Source organism: Caloenas nicobarica, chromosome 1 (assembly GCF_036013445.1).
Source record: "Caloenas nicobarica isolate bCalNic1 chromosome 1, bCalNic1.hap1, whole genome shotgun sequence".
In the NCBI taxonomy this organism is placed as follows: domain Eukaryota; kingdom Metazoa; phylum Chordata; class Aves; order Columbiformes; family Columbidae; genus Caloenas; species Caloenas nicobarica.
In genome coordinates, this window is record NC_088245.1 from 84,924,198 (window position 1) to 84,949,405 (window position 25,208).

At 47.5% G+C, this 25,208-nt stretch overlaps 1 protein-coding gene across 1 annotated transcript; it reads right to left on the reverse strand.

Moving 5' to 3' along the window:
• Positions 1 to 37: 37 nt before the first annotated feature.
• Positions 38 to 23,312, reverse strand: LOC135984524 (alpha-2-macroglobulin-like protein 1). Its single transcript, XM_065626887.1, has 35 exons — positions 23,254 to 23,312; positions 22,291 to 22,474; positions 21,171 to 21,333; positions 20,565 to 20,617; positions 18,502 to 18,522; positions 17,856 to 18,015; positions 17,334 to 17,418; positions 15,891 to 16,002; positions 14,774 to 14,888; positions 14,255 to 14,364; positions 13,588 to 13,755; positions 13,120 to 13,350; positions 12,377 to 12,440; positions 11,853 to 11,998; positions 11,410 to 11,559; positions 11,031 to 11,183; positions 9,954 to 10,038; positions 9,026 to 9,140; positions 8,454 to 8,679; positions 8,198 to 8,324; positions 7,477 to 7,598; positions 6,918 to 6,972; positions 6,220 to 6,303; positions 4,979 to 5,155; positions 4,757 to 4,838; positions 3,860 to 4,016; positions 3,555 to 3,629; positions 3,023 to 3,185; positions 2,400 to 2,614; positions 2,046 to 2,261; positions 1,814 to 1,938; positions 1,427 to 1,517; positions 612 to 680; positions 212 to 314; positions 38 to 78 (listed from the first exon to the last, which is right to left on the reverse strand). The coding sequence occupies exons 1-35, from the start codon at positions 23,310 to 23,312 to the stop codon at positions 38 to 40; spliced, it is 4,302 nt and encodes a 1,433-aa protein (XP_065482959.1).
• Between the last annotated feature and the right edge of the window lie 1,896 nt (positions 23,313 to 25,208).

Below are 25,208 nucleotides of genomic sequence, written 5' to 3' on the forward strand. Positions count from 1 at the left end.
GACACTGTTCCTGTCACACAGGGACTTGCTGCCTACCTCAACTACAGACAGCACTGTAGTCAGCCAAGGCTTGCTCCTCTGCAAAAGGAAATGAGGAAGACAATTACACACACATACATGCACACAGGGAATAGCACACACCACCTTTTCCCAGCCAGAGAGCTGGCAACCCAACCTCTAACCCGAGTATAGGAAGGAATCTGCAACTCACCTGGCTGGTAGTAATCGTAGATTTTGATGCTGGCTGGTTTCAGGTTCTTCACCTGAATTACTTGTTCCAGTTGCAGAATGAAAGTCTGAGATTCATCGTCGAGCTTGTGGAGGTGGAAAGAAATGAGCAAGGAAGGGAGGGAAGAAGTCATCGCATGTTCATCTTCCCTAGCTTGAATGCTTTCCTGCACTAAATCTCTCCAGATTTCAGAAAAGGAGTATATGTGAGGGATAGCAAATGCTAACCCAATAGAAATTAAATTGGGCAAGCTCCCTTTGTCCACAGTTCTGCCAGTGCTCTTTCCCCATGCCTCATCCAGCCTTGGGCTTCTCACACAGTTCCTTGTCCTCTGGCTTCTTGCTCTCACTGTGTCAAACCAAATATTTTTATTCCCACTTACCTTCTCCAGATAAATATAGACCACATCAGCTTTCACTTCCATTTTCTTAACAATGGTTCTGCGCTCCAGCTGGAATAGGAAACAATAACACAAGGAATTTGTGAGCACTTTCCTTAGGGCTTCCTGACCTGAGGGACCCACTGTTGCACTGAAGGAATGATGTGGAGCTGGACTCTGTGTGGAACTTTGTCTTTCTCACACATAAGGGTTTTAGTGGTTTTATCTTTAGGAATTCCCTCCTGGACATCCCTTGTGAGCATCTCAGGAATGAACTATGCTGACGCTCCTCAATTAGAGGAATCTTCCACTCTGGGGACAAAAGGCCATGTGGATAGTAAATGGGACTGATGTGTTGGTCAGCAAACGGGTGTAGGCACCAGTAATGACTCTTGTTATCTCACTGACTGCTAGACTGCTCTTAAAGACCTGCCTGGGGGCTGCGCAAATAATTCATCCTTAAGTTTTCTGGCTCAATCAGAAAAAATAATCTTTTGGGATAGAACTAGAGTATCTCTAAGAAATTTTTTCTTGGAATTTCTGGTAAACAAATCCTAGTGTTTAGCAGATCCAGCAGCGCATTTTGTTTCTGGACCAAGGGAGAACAGTGTCAGGGGGAGAAGCTGAATGACCCTTGATCTCTTGTAGCCAATCCTTGTGGACCCTGTATGGAAATAAGAGGTTTTGGTTCTGTTTCAACAGCAAAGGGCCCTTTCTAATTTAGTTACCCCATGGCCTGAAATGAAGAATTCCCAATTGGAGCAAGCAGGTGGGACCCATTCACCATAGCTACCCTTTTGTGATTCCAGAGTCCTTACCAACATCCTGGATCCAGGAGCCAGGATGAATCCAGACAGCAGGGACACCTCCACAATCACCATGTTGGATGTGACTCTGTTCCCTATGTAGCTGAAGAAGAACAGTCAGAAGGTCTGACTCTGTGAGAATAGTGCCCTCCCAGCCCCCCTTCCCTCACCACCATACCCTGAGCCAGACAGTGATCTGGCTGAGGACCCAACAGGCACTGCTCCCTCTCGCAGGAGGTAGCCAGTATCTTCTTTCCCCATTCATTCCACCCACCAAATTCACCCTTGTCCTGTCTGCCCCAAGTGCCAGGTCCCCTTGTTGCAGCCCTGAGGCTTTGCTGGCTGCTGTTCCCAAGCACAATGGGTCTTGCTGGAGAAGGAAACAACCCTTGGGGTCACCTGGCAAGGATGCGGATGTTGAGGAAACGCATATTGGGCTGGCTACAGTTGGTCAGCTCTGTGTTGACACGCAAAGTGAAGGTTACAGCAGCCCGTAGGGGAGGCTCATGGTACCTCAGCACTGTCTGCAGGGCAAGGGCCAGGAGGGGAAAAGACAGACGAGGCATGATCTCATGCAGGGAGAAGAGGCAGAGCCCTCCATCTCTCTCCCACGCTCATCCCACAACCTCACCTGAGTGAATACACAGCTGCTGCCATGGACCTGCACCAGGAACTGCCCTGGGACCTCTGTCAGTGCTGCCTGCTGCACCACCAGCCGCTTCTGGCGGGTGACTTGGAAAGCCCTCCCAAAGCCCCTCTGAGACTTCACCCTCACAAGTGCTTGGCCTGATGTGGTGAACGTCCTTGCTGCATATTTTGCTAAGGCTTGCAAGGCAACAACTGTGTCCTAGACAGGGAGAGACAGTCACTCCTCTGAAAGCATCAGCTCTAGTGAAGCTGACTTGGAGCAGGAAGACCTCAAGAGGACTTGCCTTGCCAACCTCAGGTGCAAAAGAATACCAGGCCACAGGGAGCTACTTGTTACCTGGGTAGAGGCAAAGCCTCCGTAGGCGTTCTGCTGCTGGGTCAGCCACGCTACAATTCCAGCTGCAGTTGTCATGTCACCTGCATGTACCCGTGGCTTAGAGAGGTATGCCAGGAGCACATAGGCTGTCAGCTCTATGTCGACTGACTGAGTACCAGGCCAGAAGTCTGTGGAAGCTGGAGAACTTGGCTTGGGGCTCCAGTGGATTTGTCCCCCTGCAGAAGGAAAGGAGCATACAGGCTATTCAGAAAGAATGTAATTGCAGGTTCACAGGAAACAAATCCCAGAGTGCTTTCAGGGCTCCTTCAGCTCATTCCCTGTACTCCAGCCATGATCACTTTCTTCAGTTATTCTCCAGAGCTTCATCTGCTCTTAGCTCACAAATTCCTACATCCTCCATCAAGAGGATCTTGAAGTCCTCCAGGCTGAAACTCTTCCTGATAAGTCACACTCACAACTCGTGAAATAAATTATCATATTTTCAGTCACACAGTGCAGTCACTGCATATGTACAAGGAATATGTACAAACACATATGTAATTTTTAACTGCTTTAGCTGGCCACATGTTACTCCAGATCCCAGCAGGTGAGTGAGAAGCATTACCCCAACCAGCAGCCAGCACCTGACTTGATGGCCTGTTCCTCCAGTTTGTACAGCAGCTCCTGGGTTGTCTCATAGTCCCCAGCCAGGGCAAAGACATAGGCCAGCACAGCTTCTGTGTAAATGTTGGTGATGTTGTGAACTGCCTGCTGCAGGCAGCGGAGGGTAGTCTGCATCAGCTTGCCCTGTGTTGAGAGGAGAGATACAGGCCAAACTCTGACAGAGGCAAAGTGGAGGCCAGGGAGGCTCAGGTCAGGTAGCCAGACTATGTCTTCTTAATGTAGCTCCAGAGAAACCCACTAAATTACAGACTCACTTGAGAAAACAGTGCACTGGAACCATAGCCACCAAACAGGGTTGCACCATGCCAGTGTTACAGCACTGTCTCTTTTGAGGAATGTCTTCACGGTCTGGCCAAATATTGGCTCCCTCAAAGCAGCTCCCTATATGTTCCTGGCCTAGAGAATTCCAGCAGTATGAGCTGGCATATCCCCATAGCAGTGTCCAGGTGTGGGAGTGTACAGGAGAGCAGGAGGGAATGGGAGCAGGCTCACCTTCAGCGGCTGACCCAGCTCCAGCAGTGCTGCAGCCACGTATGCCCCCAGCGAGATTTCATCATCCACACCACCCTGTGAAGGGAATGCACATTTCATTCCCTAAGTGGCATTTGGAGGGCACAGACAGTGACTCCCCAGAAGGAAAAGCATTCCTTATGCCTTCCCTACCCCATACCCTGCTGTCTTTAAGGCTGGTTGCAGGAGTGACTTTCCAGGATCCTTTGAGATCCCACAATCGTTTGCTGTCACAACACTTGTCCAGCTACTCCCCAGCTGTGCTCTCTGGCTTGGCCCTCATTTACCTTTAGGGAAGAGTGAAAGATACTCCCTTTGGTTGCAAAGCAGCCACTGGGGAGCTGGTTTTGCTCCAGCCAGCGTAGGGCATCCTGGATGTTCTTGTCATCTACATAGATGTATTTTCTGGCTTGGCCAAAACTCTTGACTACAAAAGCTGTCAGCCTAGGAAGAAATTGATTTGTGAGAGAAAGAGAATCACAAAAAAGGCAAAGAGAAAGTCAAAGGTCTCCAGGTGCTTGTCCCTGAAGTTAATACTGACACAGCAGGGTGCCAAAAAATGAGTAATTTTCATACAGAGATTCAAGCCAAAAGTGGAAGTGGTTCACAGGACCCAAGTGGCTGCCCTCCTTCAGTTTGGCTCCACAAATGTACTACTTATGTACTACTGCTTTACCCAGTCACGTCACGGGTGAAAAACTTCTTAAACCTTCTACTTTTACCTATTGTACTTCCTCTCCCCCAAATACCTAGAGACAATCTTGAATTCCCCATTTCTGCCAGCTCAGGCACCACAGGGGAAACCTGGGACAACGCAGCTCTTCTGGGGACATGATTTTTTATTGCTCTTCCCTGATCTGCCTCCAGTCAGTATGTACCTCTCTTAGCTGTCAGGACACCACCAGTAGAAACCAGTGTTCTCTGTGGGGCAGCAGCAGGGCCATAGAGACAACAAAGGGACCTCCCACCTCCTGGAACCACATCTTTGCTGTTCCACTTTCCCAGAAACTCTGCTGCCCTGCCTCACTGCTTTTTCAAGGAGCTCGGGTCCCTCAATCTGTCCCCCTGCCAAAGAGCTCCTGAAGTCTCCATCCAAAAGAAGGAACACACAACTTATCAATCAGCTTTACCAGGCACGCTAGCTGCTCTGGACCAGATAGGACAAATCAGGAGCAAGTGCTTACCAAGTGTTCCCTTCCCCACTCTGTTGCCCAAAGACACTGTAGGACCCATCTCTATGCCTATAAAGAAGCTGCATCTGGTACCCTGGGGAGATGGGAACAGTGATTAATACAGCACAGTAACACAGAGGTGACAACATTAACAGAATGAGTGCAAGGGCAAGAGCTGTTGGCAGGTTGGACATAGGAGAAGGCAGAGGAGCAAGGCAGGTCTGCTGTACTTGCCATTGCGCAGGAACCCTGTTGCCCTCTCCTTGATCTCAGGGGTCAGCTGCCTCGTCTTCTCCAGGTACTGCAGCATATAGACAATGGGGGTGAACAGCACCATGTTCTGCTCCCCACAGCCATGGGGCATCTGCACCAGGCGGTCCAGGTTCTGCAGTGCCACCCCCATGAGGTCACCTACACAAGATTATAGGAAACAAAGCAAGTGAATGTATGATTCGAAATGCCTCTCAGTCAGGGACTGGATAATAATGCTTTATCTCAGCAAAGGAGGAAAACACTGGAGAGTGGAGGAAAGAGAAGAAAACAACAGAGTGCAGAGTGGAGAATGGTGACTGTTCTGCCTCTTCCCATTCTGGGCATCATAATGCAGGGTGACCACACTACAGGGTCCCTGAGAAATTTTCCCTTATCAGCTTTTTCAGTCTGAAGGACTCCAATCATAACAAGTACTATTTGTAAAAGGCTGAGCAGAGCTGCAGTTGCTCAGTGTGTGTCATACAGGCAGACAAATATAAAAGCATGTAGGGAAAGGTTGAGATATTTCTGGCCTTTAGCCAGGCTTGTTCTACCTGGCCATATGTCAAGCATCAAAGTGTCAGTAGGCCAGCAAGGGTGCTAGTCAGATGGTATGAAGGTGTCCATATGTTCCCCAGCCAGCCAGAAAAGCCTTGTATTTGCTTTCCTCCTTTGGGGTTCTGTCACTTAATATCCATGGCTACTTATGCCAGGCCTGGCTTCCTACCACATACCATGTGGGCAAATGAGCCAGTGCAAATAAGGGTACTGAATGATAGGTATGTCTGGTCCAAGTAGCATCTCCAAAGTATTCTTTTGCAACTTAGCAATGCTGAGTAGAATTTCTCCTCTCCAGGAGCTTCTGTTGTAGCAGTAAAACTCAACAGGAAGATAAGATGGTTATGAGCCTTGTTGATTGTGTCTACACAGAACTAGCCAAAGTCCCAAAGTTCCAGTAAAAATAATGGCCTAGAATCTCTGCTCCAAAGTCCTAGCTACAAAAATATGGATTATTCTCCTCTGCAGATTACTTTTCCCATGAAAGCCTAAGTGCTAATCCAGAAATCTGAAAGTCTGGTGTTGGGAAACCTTGCAGAGAATAGAAACACAGCATCCTCTCTTTTGAGCAGTTTCATGTCAAATGGATGCCCTGACACCACCACCAAGTTAAGCCTTGCTCATCTGTAACAGCAGTCAGTGACCCCACAATAGATATCACTTACCTGAGATGGAAATGGAAGCCCTAGCAGATCCCTTTACTACATTGTCAGGGAGGTGAAGGGACACAGGTTCTTCAGCCCTGTTTCCTGATAAAAGCATAGAAGTGTAGCATGAAAAATCAAGCCAAATGCATCTAACCAGAGGGACAAAACTGGCACAGATAAGTGGGATACTGCCTACATCCTTCTCACACAGACTGCTCCCTACAGTCTGTCCCACTCATCACACCAAGTTCCATTGCCTGGAAACTTTTCAGATTAGAAGGGACATGAGAGCTGCTGGCCAGGCTGGGGGCTCACCAAGCTGCACAACTCAATTCACTGCGCTTCACAAGCTCCACAAGAATCCCAGTTGGTGAGCACGTGGCAGAGGGACATTCTGGGGAGACTTGCAGTGCCGTGGGGACAGGGTGGGATGGTTGGAGCAGCTCTCACTGGTGACTATCAAGCCCCAGCAATGCCTGGGGACTGCAGTGTGGAAAGGAGACTACAGAGCAGGATTTTGCCACCTATACTCACTGGTAAATTCACTAGAACAGAACATGTGGAAGTAATATTTTTTGTTCTTTCCTGTCTACTAGGAAGTGAAATTTCCTATGTGAAAAATCATTTGGAAACATTCTTTCATCAGACCTCTCACAGTTTAGTCCTGTTCTCAGGTCCAGTTATTTCAGGCTGCAGGACCCATTCAGGCTACATACCTCCTTTTGGGCACAGAAGGGATCCATAAGTCTTCTCCACTAGCACACCTTCAGGCTGCCAGGGCAGGAATATGAGCATGGGAGAAGAGAAACAAGTTTACATGCAAAATTCCCGAACAGCAGCAAAATTTCAGAGCAAGTTCAAGTCTGAATTCAGAGGTTAGTCCCCAGTCTGTCAGGGTCACCATCCCCCTCACCTTTGGCAGGTCTGCACTGAAGCTGCCTGCTTCACTGCCCAAGAGAGCAAGAGCAAGCCTGAGGAAGGAGGCTCTCTGGTCAGTCAGCATATAAAAAAGCTCATGTTCAATGGGTGATTGATGAGAGAAGGATATAGGGAGAAACGCTGACATGGCGTATGAATGCAGTTCAAGAAAGGGCACTGTAAGAAAGGAATAGGCTTGGCTGGGTCCTGGGGAGAACAAAGCAAACTGAGCCACAGCCTCGGTATGCTAATGCTGTCCGAAAAATTAGGAGAGAAAAACATTTAGCCCAACTCAGTCTCCCATCTCCCAGGGGTAGGGATACTCAGAGAGAGAAGGGAGTCTGCTTTCATACTGACCCGGACAAGCAAGTGTTTGACCAGCGTATGCCTCTGCCTCATGGTAGCTGGCAAGGGCTTCCTGCTCCCACACCTTGGCATGGTGTCCAGTACCTCTGTCCTCACTGTGATATTCAGAGTCCCTAGCAAATAAATTGAACAAATAAATTGAAGCCTGTTTCTTATACCTGTGGCCAAATGGAGTCAACTTGCTTTAACCGATAGTGGTCTGAGATGCTTTGAGTGGCTGGTCTTCATAGCCTCAGCGGTTTGACTGGTAAGGGCGAGCCAGTCAATACTGATGGCTTGTTCCCACATGATAAACATGATGGAACTAGGTAATGCCTCACCAACAGTGACTTCATTGCACTACATATGACTGTAACAAGAGAAGGTCCAGCAGCCCCTTGGACCCTGGTATCCTCTTCCCATTGCATATGAAGCACAGCACCAGCAATACAAGGTTCCCCCACCCACATCCAAGCAGCCCCTTCCTCCCAGATGGTCCCACAGCCTTGTCTTCAAGAGTTCTCCATGCCACACATTCAGTTCCTGCCCTCTCTGATGAGCCTGTTCTAGAAGAGAGCAAGAAAGCAGACATGATGGATTGCATGCTTGAACCACTAAGAACAAACTTAGGGATCCAGAGGAGGCAAGGCTCTGTCAGCTTCTCTGGACCCCCACTCCTTCTCACTTCAGTTTTAAGATTCGTCATCACCGCTCCCATTTTTTGCTGCCATACCCAGCTGGACTGCTGTCATATTCCACACGAAGGTCTTGGACTCCTCTGCGCACAGACACTCCTTTTCCCTGCAGATCCGGCAAGGCTCCACCTGGAAGTCTGAGGATTTAGCCAGGGACACGTGGACCTGAGGGAATGACAAGTGCAGCGGAGTAACTGGGCAACTCAGGAGAAATCGGTTAGCACAATGCACTCTAAAACAGGAGGGCATAGTAGGCCTGTCCCACACACTATTACCTGTGGCACAGGCACACACCTGTATGCATGGCTGCAAATAGTTGAAGACGGTAGCTTTCAGCATGAAAGTCTCTCCTCGGATGACAGAATATGGCAGTGTCACATCCACAAAGAAGGGCTGGACTGTTCTGAGGCTTGTGGTCGGGGCAAGGCCAAATCCCCTCCCAGCCAAGCAGAATGTCTTGACTTTCCACTCTGTGGCAACAGCAGGTGCTGTGACTGGGACACTCCTGCTGCCATTGAAGCTAAGAGGAAGAGAGCACTTGCATGAAGAAATTCATCCCACTCCACTGCAATGGGATGGGCTCATGGCCCTGGGTGAGGGAGGCTGTGCAGGTCCTCATGCTTGGATCAACCTCTGCTGTATTACCAATGACTTCTGCTCCAGTGGCTCACAGCAAGGCAGCTGTCAGCAATTTGTTCCCTAAAGCCATAAACCCTGTACACACTACGAATGCAGGGAAGAGCAACAAAATTCACATGCAGACCACTATTTACACCTGTGGATGGACTTTTGCACAAATGCAAGTCAGCTGAGTCTCAACAAACGGATCATCCTTCCGTCCATTTGTGAAGTTTGGCATTACTTACCCAACAGTGAACAGATTCCAGATCCAAGTTTCAGGGTAATAGTGATAATATCTTCCATGGGCTGTAAATTGAGGTTGTTCCTTAGCAATTCCTTGGTCTTCTGTAGAAGCCCCCCCTGAAAGAAAGAATAAGGAGTCTCAACAGAGCAGGAGAGGTGAACCCTGCCAGTGATGACAGCCTAGCACTGGGGCAAGAGGCAAAGCAAGCAGTAAGAGAGACAAGGGAAAAGTCTAGCAGAGGAAAACACAAGGGAGTGGGCTTATTTGGAAGGAGAGGGAAAACAGGAAGGCAAAAGAGAGTGGTAACAGGAGAATCAGCTTGCAATGAGCTGGTTGCAAGTTTTCCAAGACTTGTTTAGACAAAGTCCCTTACTGACTTGACCCAGACTTGGTGCTAAAGAGACAAGAGACCTTCAGAGAGTCATTTTAACAAACATTTCTGTAATTCTGTTAATACTAACACTGTTTGCTTGTCTGCAGAAAATTTGTAGCCCTCTGCAAGCAATGGTTTAAATATAAGCAGGTGCGTGAACCAGCTTGGTGTGATTATCTAGTGTAAACTGAGACATGGAGGAAGAGAATGACTGTCCCTGCAGCCGCAGGTGTGGACAGAAGACGGGTCTTGGCACAGCCTGTGGGCTAGCCACTGGGAAACAGATCCTCTCCCACACTTGGGTTTGTCCATGCCAGGAAAGGGAATGCCATCCTTCAGCAGTGTCAGGTAATATCCAGATAGTAACATTCTTCAGAGCCTTTTTTATAGGAACTGGGTCCTTCCTGCCAAGGCTGATGGACCAGGCAGCTAGGCTGTGACAGTAACACTGTTATTCTTCAGAGAGCCAATGTACACCACCAGCAAACCTCAGAGATCACAGGGCGCTTGCATCTGAGTGACCTCATGTCCCAGGTAGGCTGAAAGTGCAGCTCACCCATGGTCAGCTTCCTGTCCACCCGAGGAAAGCACGAAGATGGCTTCTTGATTAGGAGGTTTGAGAAGATTTTCAGCCCCATGTTCTGTTAGGAAAAGAAGGAGGTTGTGGGAGGCAAAAAAGTGTCTGTGAGTGGGGAAGAGCAGCCCACTGCTCTTCAAAATTACTCTGAAAACCATCGAGGTCAGGACAGTCCAGTGCCTGAGCAGCCCACAGCAGCACTGGCCCAACCATACACAGTGCTGGGGGACACATGCCACAGCCTCCCCAACCCCTTATTTCTCAGGAGGTCACTAAACCACCACCTCTCTTCTGGGGAGCACTGGGACGTCTTGCCCCTCTCATTGCATTTCCAGTGGCAAGTGCACAGAGGAGAGGTTTCCATGTCCTGCCCCATCCCCTCATGCATGCCAGAGGGAATAGCTGGATGAAATCTACCCTCTGAAGTCATGCAGAGGTGTGACAGAGAACACACCCCCTTTTCAGCCCCTGGGGCTGGGACATGGGCCTGTCCATAAACACAAGAAATATCCCTATGCTGTGAAAGAGCCTCCTAAGCTGTGTCTCTATTGCTAAATAAGACGACAGGGCATGATCCCCAGGACAAACACGAAATGGCACTGCCTGTCATGTGTCAATGCCTCTGAAGGCTAGTCCTTTCTAGAGGAGATCTGCCTTAAAGACACCAAGAGATCGGCAAAGGAACAGCCCAAAACAATGTCAGAGAGCAAGCTAACAACTAAGCCATGTCACTGATCTGTGGTCTAGTGCTTGGGATCACTCCCCATCTCTCTTTCTTCTAAAACTATTGACAAAGAGTACAGAGCCCCGACTCTCATTCCCAAGCCCAAAAAGCTGGGTTTTGTTGGTTCAGGATCTCATCATCTTGCTTTCTGCATCTGTGGAATGGAATACAGGTGTTCCTATTCATAATGGGGTTGTACGTCTCTTGAGACAGCACAGTTAAGTCAGGACAGACAGCAGTGACTGGCAAGGCCTTCTCAGACTGCTTGGGAAGAAAGGTATCTCAGATGCTCATAATTTCAACAGCTCTGGGAAAAGCCACAAGATGATTACCCAAAAGAGGTTAAAGATGTCATGCTGAAAGGAATGCTGTGTCTTCCCTCGTAGCAGAGGTGACATGGACTGCGGCTGAACACAGTGATCTGAATGCTCTTGTACTTGGGCGGGGTATCCATGTCGGTAGGCAGCAGGGAACAAACCATAGACCTAGGGAAACTCACAGAAAGGGAAGAATGAGGCAAGGAGCAGATACCTCCGGATGCTTTGCTCCACCATCCCGTAGCATACATATCTGTTCCTGCTCATCTCCCTAGGCAGACCCTGTTTTCTCCTCCTCCATTAGCTTCTGGCTCCCCTCGCCACAGGCCCTGCCTGCCTCTCGCAGCTCATCCATCACTCCTGGGTTTTTTTGCCTAGGCGCACAGATACTCACCATTTGGCTTGTCAGCTCACTCTCTGGTCTCATGAAGAACATCTTTTCATTCACTGCCTGTACTGCACACAGGGAGCCAGGGGCTGCCTGGAATTGGAGCTGCACTGTTGACCCTGGCTGGACTTCTTTAGCTGAGAATCCTACCTTGACCTTGAGCAACACACCAGGAAAGGAAATATGAAAGAGACAAAGAGAGGTGAGGAGGCTGACAGACAAACAGCACAGACAAAGAGAGGGAAACCAGCTGGAGTCTCCCTTGCTCAGCCACTGCTATGAACAGAAGTCACTGCTGAAGCTTTCCTGGTCCCTGGGCACTGTGCTGCAGACATCCCCTTCATCTCTTCTCCACAGTTCTCTCTTTGAAGGATCTGAGTGTCTCCTTTCCTCAGGTCTGATGACTCCTGCTTGTCAGCTCTCCCCCAGCCTCCCCCAGTGAGTCTCACCTGGTTTTCAAAGCACAAGGCAACATCAAAACGGATGCTGTCAGCTGTTACACCTCCATTGGGGAAGATGGCATACACCACTAAGGAAGGTGATGGGGTGAAGTCAGCAGTGAAGGTCAAAGGGATGGAAAAGGAGCCCTTCAACACTGAGGAAGGAAAAGCAAAGTGTTTTCATCACAGCCCCACTGAGATCTCCTTCTGCCTTCCTTTTTTCTGCTTTATAATCCCACAGCGTCAAACCAATTCCTGCTGCTACTTTGTCTGCCCTCTCCCTCCATTCTCTGACCCCATGGACTTCATCTTCCCACAGGTCCTCCCAGCCTCTCTTTCCATCATTTCCCTCATTCTGTCTTTCTTTTTGGTCTCTTCCAGCTGACATGATTGCTTCCTCAGCCTCCCTCTGTCCTTTTTGCTGACTGTCCAGGATATGGATTCAGAGAATTTGAGAGAAACTTTGACAACTCTCACTGTCTGACCTAGAAACCCACCAGGCGCTTCCCATTGTCTGACAGCCGCAGACTTACTGTTCAGCTTCCCAACCTGGACAGTCCTCTGGCCCCTGACAACAATTCCAGCCTTCCCAGTGACCTGGGGGAGGAGGGACACAGGATGAGCAGGCTGCCTTTTGCCACCAGAGCACAGTCACACTCACTTATGTGCATCTTGCTCTTCTGAACAACCTCAGAAATAAACTGTGAGTCCAATCCAACCCCCCACCTTGGGTCCAGCAGATTTGCAGACATCACAGTGTGGGAAGAGAAGTTTTAACACATGAGATTCAGGTTTGGTCTGTCCAGTTAGGACAATGGATGGGTAGTGGCTTCAGTGGAGATGAGACACCACAAAGGTATTTTCCCTCTAGTAAGCAGGTCTCCAAACTGGACAAAAAGCCATTTCCACTGAGCGGCTGTTTGATAACCAGAGTTCAAAAGTGATCCCACACCCAGTTTTAAAGGGAGAAGAGTTTGACAGCAGCCTCTGCACAAGACACTTCCCACCCTGCTGCAGCCTTGACATAGGCTAAGGGGACAAGTGGCTGAAAGGTAGAAGCCTTCTCCCATCCATAGAGGTGACTGGGGCCCCGATACCAGGATCACACTGTGGCCAGGCTGAGCTCTACAGGGTGTAGTGTTCACCCATTTCTGAAAGAACAGGTTTTTCCTGTCATCCCTCCAAGGGTGATCTAAATTATACTCTCAAAATTTCATTGGGTTCTGGTCCCACCAATGCAGCCTTTTCCTCCAGATTCTCTACTACCCTTACTCACATAATATGCAAAGCCTATACGACTGGTATCTTCTCCCAGGTCATCTCGACTGAGTGTGAAGGTCACCTGGACATTCCGCTTCAGCCCACAAGGCAGTGTTTCTGTGGGTGGGTGTATGTCCAGGAAGCTCTTTGTTGTGACATGGAAGGGCTGGAGGTGATGGTAAGCATTTGTGTAACTGAAGTCAGTTTTTCGAGGTGTGTACATGACATCCTCTAATGTGAACCTTCCCTGAGAGGGGACCAGAGAGACACAGAAATAAAGAGTTTCATGCTTCAGTGCTTTGTTAGGATGTCACCAGTTCAGTCTGGGAAAGGCTGTTGCTTGGTGCCTTCCTACCGGCTCTGCACAGGCAGAGCTGTGTGTGGAGCCCAGGCCTAAGCTGGCAGAGAGGCTGCAGGGCAGGAGTGAGGAGCACTAGCAGAGCTCAAGGATTCTCATTTTTCTGTATGCAGAGGTGGGATTTACCTCCAAAGAGACTGATGAGCTATTCCAGGCAGTTGTGTCCAGGTTGAATGATGCTATTCCACTACCATCTGTGATGTACGTTTTGATAAAGCGACGCCTCATGAACTTTATCACGAGATAAACTTTTCTGTTTTTCATACCATTTCCATAGTGATCCTGAAGCTTAATCTGGTGACAATATGGTGAGGCAGAAAAGCCAAAGTCAGATATTTCTTCCAGTGTCATACCCAAAACCTTCCTCCCTCTGACAAACATAGATCCTCATGTGTAGTTGGCCTTAGCTTCAGTCTAGCCCCAAGAAGACAGAAGACATATACAACTCTGTCATCTCTAAAGCTAAGGTAAAAGTGATTAAAACCTGTCTGCTCCAAAAGGTGTGTGTGGCTAGAGCATGAGCAGCTCATCTCCTAGCCAACAGCTGAGACATCCTTGCATCCCAGCATCCCTGCTGAGACATCACTCATTGCTCTCAGCAGAAACTGGAGGTATAAACACATTAGGGGATCTGAAACACATTAACTGGAGCTGCACTGTCAAGTAATGTGACACACTGCAAGGCAAAGTACTCTGTCCAAGGAACAGAAAATGGTTTGGGTCAACAAAATTTACTAGACACTAAATTCCTTGGCAAATGATGGGGAGGGAAGAAGTGACAGAAAAAAATCACCTTCCCCCTGTAGGGTACTCCAGGGATGTAATATGCATTTGATGTCTCAAATACTGCCCTTGCAGCTGTCCTTGAGATGAGGATTTGGCTGGAGGTGTTGATCTGCGCCCCTGTTGAAACACAGAGTGCAAGGGGAGCAGGATTGGAGGTGACTACCACAGCCTAGTTTAATCTCACTTCGTTATTCCGAGTCCCACTAAGTGTCTCGAACTTCCTTCCTGACACCAGCACCCTTTAAGGTTTGGAGGCTGTTCCCATGGCAACTCCTTCTCTAATTAAGGTGGCTCCAAGCCCATTTGTAGCCTTAAAGACCACTCTCGGAGACACACCTCATCTGCCTGCTGCTGGCAGAGTAGCTTTCCGTGGGCACAGCAAGTTCCTCAGGCAGGACTGCTCTCCATGTCCTGTGATGGTCCCAGTACCAGGTGGAGCAGAGGGGGAGGTGTGCCCACTCCGACCCTCACACCCTCAGAATGGTCCCTCTCGCCCTTGAACCTTCTCTGCTGAGTCCCTGGGTACCTGTGCCCATCTCCAAGAGAGAGGCTTCTGCATAGAGCTTGCCATCTTCCTCACTGGGAGCCAGGTTGAAGACTGATGTGATTACAGAAGGGGTGAAGCACCCTTTGCTCGTGGTCTGCAATAGGAAGTGGTAGATATTATTTGGGGCTGGGGGGAAGGGAAGGAGTCAAAAGTACAAGGTATTAGTCATTCTGTCATAACTGTTGACTGAAACAAGTGATAATGCAGAGTCATATATAGATATATATGGTTCACATTTTAAATCCTGTATTTTCTGTTTTATATACATGAATATGTGTAATTCATATTGTAGAAATATAAAAGAAAACATGCTTCACAGTTTTATCAAAGTTACAACGTTGACAACTTTCCAGCTCTAGTAGAAAACTGAAGATTGCACTAACTGGATTACAGAGAAACTATATTAGTATTTCAATAGATCTAGCAAGAAGACCTGCAGAATCAAATGAAAAATCAAAGTAACAAATCATTTCCAGACCTGCAAGATTGCAACTACTGTAACAAGTCCTAATGACAAATCACAAAGCATGAAAAGTTTTCAACCGTATATGTACAAGGGAAAAGCCCAGCTATGAAATTCTTTGTTTGGAATAGAAAGATGTAATGAGGAACATATAAAAATATGCAATATATAAATATATTAAAGTATAAAATAAAGTATAAAAATACTGTGTGATTTGACTCAACCACGTCTCCACCACACGTTAGTGTCCTTGTGCAGCTCCAGGATGGGTTCACCTTAGCACAGTAATTTTGCTCTATTAATTGTTGTTTCTTATACTACATCAATTTCTGGTAAGTTATGCTTCTTCCCAGAAAAGAACAGAACTCTTCTGTGAAATTCCTCTTTTCTAGTCCCTATCGTTAGTAAGCAAAGTTACAAAGAAGTATTTCTGGAGCTAAAGGCCTCTCAGTTGGCCTGGGCAACAATAATTGCATTAATTGAATAACAACAATTACTTACTAGTCTACATATACATTACACAGGTTGGCAAACATTCCCTACATAGCAGTTCATTCTGTTCACTCAGCCCTTGACACTTAGTCCTGTGTGGTTCTCCTTCACTACTCATGTATCTTCCAGGATTTTACTCACCAGACCACTGTATTCCCTGCAGATGTCCTTGCTGGCATTTTGAGGACGCCTCCTTGCCTTCTGGCATAAAGTCACCCGCATAGTTCCTTGCACTGCTTTTCCATAGCTGTACCTGCAGGCAGAACACCAGAGGAGCTGCTGAGCAGAAGCACTATGTGTTTTGCTGAGCACATTGCTCCACGCAGGTGGCCTTCCTGATGAAGGTCTTAATGCAGCTGGTAAGCAAAACAGGCATAAATGAAAAAATAACACATTGTGCATTTGGGGAGTGCAATAGCATGGTCCTGCCTCCAACAGAGGCAGAAAAAAAGCACAGACTGGAAAGGACCCTTACTCTCCTAAACTCTCCCACTTTTGGGTGCTTGCTGACCTGAGCTGATGTGTTCACACAGCACAGAGCAGCACCCAGTGGAGATATATGGTCAGGTGTGAAAGCAGCAGAAACCTGCGTCCTTGCAGACAGCAGCAGAAAGTGCATAGTATGGCAGTAATAATGCTGCAGAATGACCTCAGACCTGCCTCACTAGAGGCTTATCTTGTGATCTGGACTCTCGTTTCCATCATCAGACCTGTTCCACTGTTTTTTGCAAGGTACAGGAAAAGTGGGCCCTTGTAAGTGCGTTTTCCCTGTCTGCCTTGCTGCCTTTCCCTGCTTTGAGTACTCCCTGTCTTTTCCTTTGGAGCAATGCTCCTGACAGTGCCAGTAACAGGAAGACATCTACAACCCATCCTGGGTGTGCAGAGTGCTGTACTGTTTTCTACTAGAGCTTCATATGGTCTACTTTTAAATGTTCCAATTAATGATAAATTATGTCAAACCAGTAGCAAAGAGACATCAAAAGTCTCTGGACAACCCAGCTCACCCCCTTTATCACAAATGAGCTCACCCCCTTTATCTGTCTACAAAGTGCTTTCCAGACCATTCTTGTTCCTCCTTTGTGCTTATATCATCTTAGGTCTTCCTTCACAGCCTCGTCTGCTCAGTTTTTGCTAATGACTACATAACTAGAGAAACCCACTTTCTTCTTTTAAGAAGGTAATAAATTCAGTAGCTTCTAAGTGAGAAGGAGCAACATAACCTTCTAAAGAAACACCAGTTCCGGCTCCTTTACCTCAGCAAATCAGTCCCATATTAGATATATGTTTCTCCCCACACAAGGTCTTTCAAAGCTGGACACACAGCTTCCAGAGTAAGGTATCACTTGCCTAGGACAAGCCTGCCTGGAGCTGGACAGTCACCCCCAAATGTGGCTCGTGAACCTCTTCCCCAAAGAAGAACCCCTCAGTTTGACTCTTGCACTATTTGGTATTCTTTAAAAGGAGCGACTATGTTTGGCCTTGCTTGAGCCACTTCTCCTTGATAGATTCAAGACATAGGAGACATGCAGAAGGAGAGACACAATTTCAATGAGCTGTTTCCTTTCCCCTGAACATCCTCTTTACCTGCCACACACACGCAGTGGAAAAGTTTTATCTGAAGCATAAATCTGAGCTGGTCCCTCGAAGAAAACATCAAACTTCTGCAACACTGGAACAAAAACCACAGTACTCCATTGAACAGAACAGACAACCAAGACATGGGATCACAAAAGGGAAGAATGTGTTCATGTAAGGCTGGAGTCCCATGAAGGAACATGTTCATAAGGTAAAAGCAAGGACTAATTAAAACCAGAGAAACCAAAGAAAGAATCCCATTTTTTCCTCCACCATATGAACAGTCTTGCAGAGATCTTTAGTGTATTCTCACTCTGTGCCAGCCTAGTTGTTAGCAGATAACTTCTCTAGGAATCTCCAGCACAATCTCCCTGGTGTTCATTTCTAATATTGCCCAGTCTATACATTTGTGTTTGATCCTAGGTCTCAGACAGTAAATCTTAGTTCACAATGTTTGGCTACATATTATTATACAGACAGAAACAAGCACCTTTTTCAATCCCATTCTTTTTTCTCCATACTCGGTCTTACCGCGTTCCTCCACCTCAAAGGTACTGGACACTTTTGGGTTCACCACACTGATGGTGTAAGTCCCCAGAGAGGGTTCAGTAGCTAACTGGAAAGAGAGGTCTGCAATGCCCTGTTTTGGTCTTACATCCAGCCACTGGCCAATGCGGTTTTGGTTTGGGTCCTGCAGTTCGAGGGAAGGAAAGAAGAGGCAGTCATCAGCAACACCTGCCATTATCTACCCAGAGCCCAGATGATCCTGAGGTATTTCAGAGGCTCTTGCTGTTTTTACCCCAGATTGTGCTGAAGTTACCTGAGTGCTGGAGCACCAGAAAAGGTGAACTCAACCCACCCAGGGTTACTCTGCTCTATACTGCCATTGAAAAAGAAGGTATGAAAGGTCCTGACAATTAGAGTCCAGTCTTGCATAAAGATGAACAGTAAGAGTTAGCTAAAACCTGGCTGGTGTTCCTAAATGTAGAAATGGATGGAAGCTGAACCATTTGGATCACGAATGCTTGCTAACAAGAAATGTGTGGACAGAGTATGCATGTCCATGTGTAGACACAGACTCTAAGAAAAGTAACTTGACTAAGCAAGACAGAGGCCTAGGTATTATCCATGATGAAGTACATTTCCTCATAACACCTGGAGAGTCTGGAACACCCACCTGGACTTCCACCATGGAGTACTGAAAAGCAAACAGACAGCAATGTCAGAAACTGGCATGACATAGCAACCTGCATATAAACTTATCTTACCCATCTAGTCTGTGTGCTGTGACAAAACTGCCAATCCCAAATACAACAATACAAGGAGCTTGATCCTATCAAAACCAGGAGAATGGGTTTGAAATAGTAAGGAAAATACAAAACATAAAACCCTATGCTATTCTTTGGATTTGTTTTTTGATCCCTGAACTTTTAAGATGCACTTTGATAGGTACTCTACAACTGTGAAAGCTAGAATTTACCATTAAAAAAAAAAAAAGTTGAGACACTCACAAACACCATCATCCCTCATTCACAAATAATAAAAGGCATCAGTTTGGTAACATAAATCCCAAGAATTAGCAAAATTGCATCACCTATAGGAAGAATACACCCCGTATTTTCCTGTAAAATCCCTGACCTAGGAGGTAAGGCTTGGAGGTATGAATTACTGCTGACTGCAGCTGACAGTAACAGGGATAGACAAAGAAGGACACACTTCAGCACTTCTAGGCTGAGTAATTCTCTGTTTGTTCTTATATCAGTGCAGCTATCAGCCAAGAGACAGTAGTGGTGAAGGACGTGTTATTTGGGAGCACAAGGCATAAGGAGGAAGGAACAGGGGCTTAGGAGAGTAACGGTCTATAAACAGAAGGCCACATGTAATTCACATTATTCATCATTCTAAGCTTTAATGCAAGTTATCATGGGCAGATCTGTTTTCACCTAAACAAATGTGCAGGTTAACTATTTTTGTAACTCTAATGTCAATGCTAAAACAAAACATGCTCAGGAAAAGCACCCATGTTATCTCCAACCCATCCAATTTACAAACTATATATTATAACTTTAATGCTGCCGTGCACTCAAGCTCATAATAGCTTTGGTTAAACATGACCTCTTTTTGAATTTTCATCACAGCATTAACACTTACAATGCTAACTTACACTGACACACAGGCATCAAATATTTATGGTCAAATATCTTCATGAACCAATTGTAGGCATGGAAGCAAATGTATTGTTTACTTTATTGTCTAACTAATATATGAGATATGACTTCTCTGCTGAGAGGAGAAAGGAGTGTGTGATCCTAGGCCCTCATCAATAGTCCAAAAAAGGGGAAATGTAATCAGAAGAAGTCGGAAGGATCTCTCCCTTTATTTCAGCCTAGAAGGATTTGATCCAACTCTGTGCTCATGTATGCCCTTCAGTATTTATCTGTCATGCATGAATTCCTGTTGGCTCTCCTTAAATTGCTTGAGGATAAAGGACTGTGAAATAGCTATAGCTTCTGGCTGCAGGTATAATTGCTTACTGTAGAAAGATGCTAGTCTTGCAGTTTCCTGGCTAGCACATATGCAAGTCTCTGGCAACTTCTCACTCCCTTGACACGGGGAGAACGAGCTGCTGCCAGCAGCAAGTCGGTACAATTTGGTTATACTATTTTTTTTTTTTTTTTAATGATCACGTCATGCATATCTTTTCCCACAGCAATTAATTTTTCTTTAAATTTTGCAATGCATCTCATCCTGCTTCGGACCCTCCTGCCACCCTTAGGTGCAACACACTCCACAAAGCACTGAGCTTTCGAGAGCTGTGGGAGGGGAGCTTCAGGTCTGGCCGAGTCTGTACATAGCTTGTCTGGTAATTGCGCCTATGGCCAGCAGCCTGCAGATGTCCCCAGACAGCCTGCCAGTTTTTTTGGCAGGGGGCAGATATATGCAGCTCCCAGGCTGTCCTGTGCTAAGTCAAGTTAGCAGGGAGCACTGGCACACTCCGCAAATACCATCAGCAATGTCAGCCTCCCACTGGCCAGCAGCCATCCCGTGAGAGTGACAGCACAGCTGTCAGCAAATGGGCACCGCTGTCCCAATTTCGTTTAGTAGAGAGTTGGTGTTGGCTGCCCTGAGTGCTGCAGACATTGGGGCTGTCTCAAGCTTCACAGCGTGAGGCTGGCAGAGGAGGTGGAGATGACAGAAGGAACTTGGAGACTTCCTGGCCTTCGCTTAGATGGGCTTTACCTTGCTGTTAACAGGAGTAAAATCTTCAGTCAACGTCACAATCCGGAATTTCACTGAAGGGAGAAAATGGAGAAGAGCATTATAGAGACAGAGTGCATTTGGGAATGGACTTGCCCTGCACTCGCCTCACCCTGAAATCACAGCTTGCCACAGAGCCTTGCCAGCAGCCTCACACCTGCCCTGCAGCCCCACTTACCCCTTGCTCAGACCTGCTCACCACCTCTTCCCTCCAAACGCATGACAGCAGCACAGCAGCCAGCATCTCAATTTAAGGTCTTTCCCACATGCTACACCCAGAGTTAGCCTTACATTTCCTCGTCTGCAGTGTAAGCAGACAAGTCCTGCATGGCCCTGGTCAAGAAGACCACATTCAGGTTTGCTCCCTCTTCCAAGCCAGCTCTGCTCCTAGAGTGTGTGAGACCAACCCTTCCAGTCCCCTCCCACCCCTAAAACATGGTGCACAGACACATCACTCCAGAGGCAGCAGATAGCTTCCCCATCCATCCCCACGGAGGCCACATGGCACATAGTACTCAGCACGCTACTCACGGGAAATTGGGAAAAGAAGTCCAGGCAGGTCAAGGCAGGGGTCCCTGCAGTACTCACCTGTCTGTCCTGGGTTATAAATGGGTTTATCCATCTGGATGAAGGTGCCTGTGCCAGCCCTGCGGATCAGGACTTTCTTCTCTTCATTTGCACTGAAGTATTGGCCATTGGAGATGCGCAGGTGGACAGTGCCTACCTCCTGGCTGCCTGCAGGTTGAGGGACCTGGGACACAAAAGAGGAGCCACCAGGTTAGCAGGCAGTAGGAAAGGACAGGATGGCATCAGAGCAGTGCTCTTCTCCTTGCTCCTTCTGCACCATGAGGCCAGCCTCTTCTCTGTCTTACTTTGAAGGCCAGCACAAGTTGTCCCCTCTGTAGTTGAGGGCTCTGTCTATGGAAGCACACGGGATGCCTTTACACTTGGGAGAGACCTTGGACAAGATGAAAAGAGAGCCTGTTCTGGCAGAGAAACTGTTTACCCTTTCACAGGGCCACTGCTAGAGCCTGCATGGAGCGAGATGGAGAAGACTTTACCTAAGGGAAAAAAAGGTCTATGCTGATGAGAAATCTGTTTCTGAGAGTGTGTGGGTCATGGAGGCTGAAATCCACTCCTACTCATCCATGCAAACCAAGAAAATAAGGTTCATGAGTTTGGCAGATCAGAAAGACTTGTGCTGAGCTTGTATGCGCACCCTCCCATGCCTGTCCTAGTCCTCCAACACATTTTCCAGCCCTTAAGAAGAAGCCTGAAGGTAAGCAGACATGGTGGGAGGCTGTCTGAAATGAAAGGTCTGGCTCTTCCTGCATCGCAATTCACAAATGACACCCTGTGGCAGCGCTTCCTTCTCAGAGGAGAGAATGAGCTGCAGAGCCATTTGGGTGCTTCTAAGCAGCTCCATCCTCCTCAGTCCTTTGATGGCTGGCCAGGCAGCCTTCTCTCGGTTTGCCATCAGGGTAGATTGTGAGATACACAGCAGGAACAGTATCATGCAGACAGACAAAGGCAGGGAGCAAAGACATCAGGCTTCCACTAAACTCTCCCTGACTTTGCATTCACTCTTTTCCATGACTTCTGTCCTCTCATGATACTCATTCTCTGTTTCCCTGGTGAGAGGAGTTATGAGCCAAAAGAGCACACTTGGAGCTGGCAGCTTGAGGTCCCTGCCAAGAATGATCCTGACCTGAAATTTGGAGCATTCAAAGATCCAGTTGTTCCGGACGACTTTGCGGTAGAGGCTGAGGTTGCCAGATGGATGCACAAGGGTTAGGGCCACACGAATAGGCTTCTCCACCCCACGGAGGTCCAAGCACACCCTCTGAGAAGAGGGGTAGGGCAGCGCAGCTGGAATAATGATCAAGTATCTCCTGCAGTGGGGAAACAAGACATCAAATCCTGGGAGTAGTCTCACCCACTCTTGACACTAATACTTTGTGGTCGGAGGAAGCAGGACAGTTTGCTACCTCCCTTGGGGGTAGGCGGTGCTGCTTTGCTGGGGAGAGGGACAGATTAACAATGAGAGTGTGAACCTCTCAGAGGGGTGATGGAAGGTACATAGTTAATTTGAGGTAAATACAAGATAAATGCTTTCTGGTGAGCTCAGGTCACAGTGGTGTGTACATGGTTTTGGAGGATGCTACAGTAGTGCAGAGAAACATACACAGTAGAGACCATCTCTGCTTCTGCAAAGGGAACCATTCTTAGGTGGTCTCAGTACATGTGGAAAACACAACAGTCCAGCCTCTCAACAGAAAAGGATCTGCCCTTCTTGCTTTAAGACAGCTCCTCAACTACCTTGGCAGCAGATTGGCTCCTGCTTAATCATTGCCAGCCCTGCAGCCCTTTTCATTTGCCATTCATTTTATCCTACACCTTTCCCTTCAGCCTGCCTCGTACTGCAGTCCCTTACTCTTCTTATTTGCACCATCAGTCCTCATGTAGTTCTTGTACTGCAGCAATACCCATGAGAGAGTTTCCTACCTTCAGGAGGATCCTGTGTTCATAAAAAGGCTTGTGGCATGCTGCATACCACCCCATGTCTGTCCTTTCCAAGAAGATGACTTGCAGGGTCCCATACTCTCTCCCTGCTATCCTGGCCCCTCCCTCAGCATAACTATCAATCACCAGATTTTTAAATGGCACTTACGGTTGTGCCACTATCCCCAGGGTGTAGAGCAGGCAGCTCAGGAGGAAGGGAGTCCACATTTTTATGGGAGACCACCAGAGAGGTGGATTCCTCTGGAGAGCTGGTCAGAAAAGAAGGTAGGGTGCAGCTTCTCTCCTTCCAAGGTCTCCAGGGCACTTGCTGTTGTTGCTGTTCCTTCCAGAAAGCAGACAAAAAGCCTCAGAGTTTCCTTCCTTCTGTCTCATTCCCATGTTTATAGTGCTGCAGGCACAGGGTTGTACCATTCAGGATGTTCCCCAGCCAATCCAAGTCTTTTTGGACACCAGCCTCTCTGCTCTCCTTCTCCCCTGGGATGGAACCGCATCATTCAGACAAATTTGCTTTTTATTTTGCTAAGCAACAGCCTGTGTCCTGTTCACTGCATTGACCCTGCTCCCTGTGCCAATTGTAGTCCCAGTCCCATTGTTTTGCCTCCATCTGGATTGTCCCACAGCCCCTTGGCATGTGCACTCAGCTGGAACTCGCAGTGAACTCCTGTGGTCATGCTGTCCCCACGCTTTCTGAGTCTGAAGCTCCTAAGGCACGTCTCAGTCTTGAACTGGAGACAAGGCTTTGTACAAAATAAGTATGTATGCATAGTGCTCTGCTCCTTCACAGAGTGCTGCCTTACCCAGGAGAAGAACACAGAGAGCAGGTAGAGCTGGAGTCCTCACCTTATCTCTGCCCTACAGGTATTTCAGTTTGAAGAGGAGATCTATCAGCTGCAGCTATATCACAAAGTCCTCTGTAGTCCAGTTCAGGGCCAGCTTACACACACACTCACCACTGGAAATGAAGGTTGAATATTGGGCAGGCAGGTCAAAATCTGTATGACTTGAGTCCTACGGGGTTTTCTCCAGCTATGAAGAGTCTATGGCTCTAGACGTAGGTAATGGGAACTTGTGTTGTCTGGTTTGGGAGCTTCTTTCCACATGCTAATTTTATACCGGTTGGTCTACTGATCATACTGAACTTTTTTTCCCTATCTTAGCATAACTTAAAAGAAAATCTGGTTCTTAAAACCACGTATTCTTAAAATAAGGAAGTTCTTCTATTGCAGTGTAGTGACCATTTCATATCAAAATGCACCACTAATTTATCCTCCAGTACCAAACCGAGCTCTTAAATATGTGTGGCTTGGTAATATTTTCCTTTTCTTTGGGAAAGACTTACATATAACAATGAAACTAGGGTTCGATGCTTTTTTTTAATCCCCTCCACACATAGTGGGCAGATACAAATCCTCCCTCTCCTTTTTCTCCCCCTCCCAGGACTTTGTTCTGCTCAAAGCTGCTGGCGCCAATGGCTGAGAAAAAGGTATAAACGCACCTGGATAAACAAGCAAACAGGAACCAGAGCAAAAATGTGAATCATTCTTCGATGCTAGGCTGCCCTTAATTTCTTTCTGTGGGTCTCAAAAAGTACAGGCAGTGCCTGCTGAACAATCCCAGCTGACATTTGTTTGTTTATGTTAGATTCACAGCAGTTCCAGGGGACAGCTAGATCCCTCATAACAGCGCAGGGGCTCACAATGGCAAAGGTATTAAGAGACCTGGCTCCTACTGACTCCCGCAGCCATTTTGTGAGATTCTGAAATTCTGGACTTAGAACTGATTGGAAACCCACATCCTGAGCAATCAACCCAACCCAACTGCCAGACAAAGAAACAGAATGAAATAAACATTGGACCAACAAAAACAAAATTGCAGACTTGATGTGCACGATACATCCCAGTCCCATCTCCATCTCCCATTACCAGCATGGTGACCAGCTGCCGCAGCCAGGAGACACTTGGGAAGCAAGCATCTCTTAGCAAGGCTCTGTACCGACTGGAACTTGCGGTAGGGCACAAGATACCTGGCTGCTGTCCTGTGCTGAGCTCCCTCCCCAGCCCACAGACCCATTGATCACTTGGGTCAGAGACCAGCGAGAGACAC

Coding starts and splice junctions, on each gene's coding strand:
- LOC135984524 (XM_065626887.1), bottom strand. CDS start 23,312: ATGTGGACTCCCTTCCTCCTGAGCTGCCTGCTCTACACCCTGGGGATA. Junction 10,039..11,030: donor ACATCTTTAACCTCTTTTGG/GTAATCATCTTG, acceptor TTTTCCTAACAG/AACATGGGGCTGAAAATCTT. Junction 3,186..3,554: donor AGCTGGGTCAGCCGCTGAAG/GTGAGCCTGCTC, acceptor CTCTCAACACAG/GGCAAGCTGATGCAGACTAC.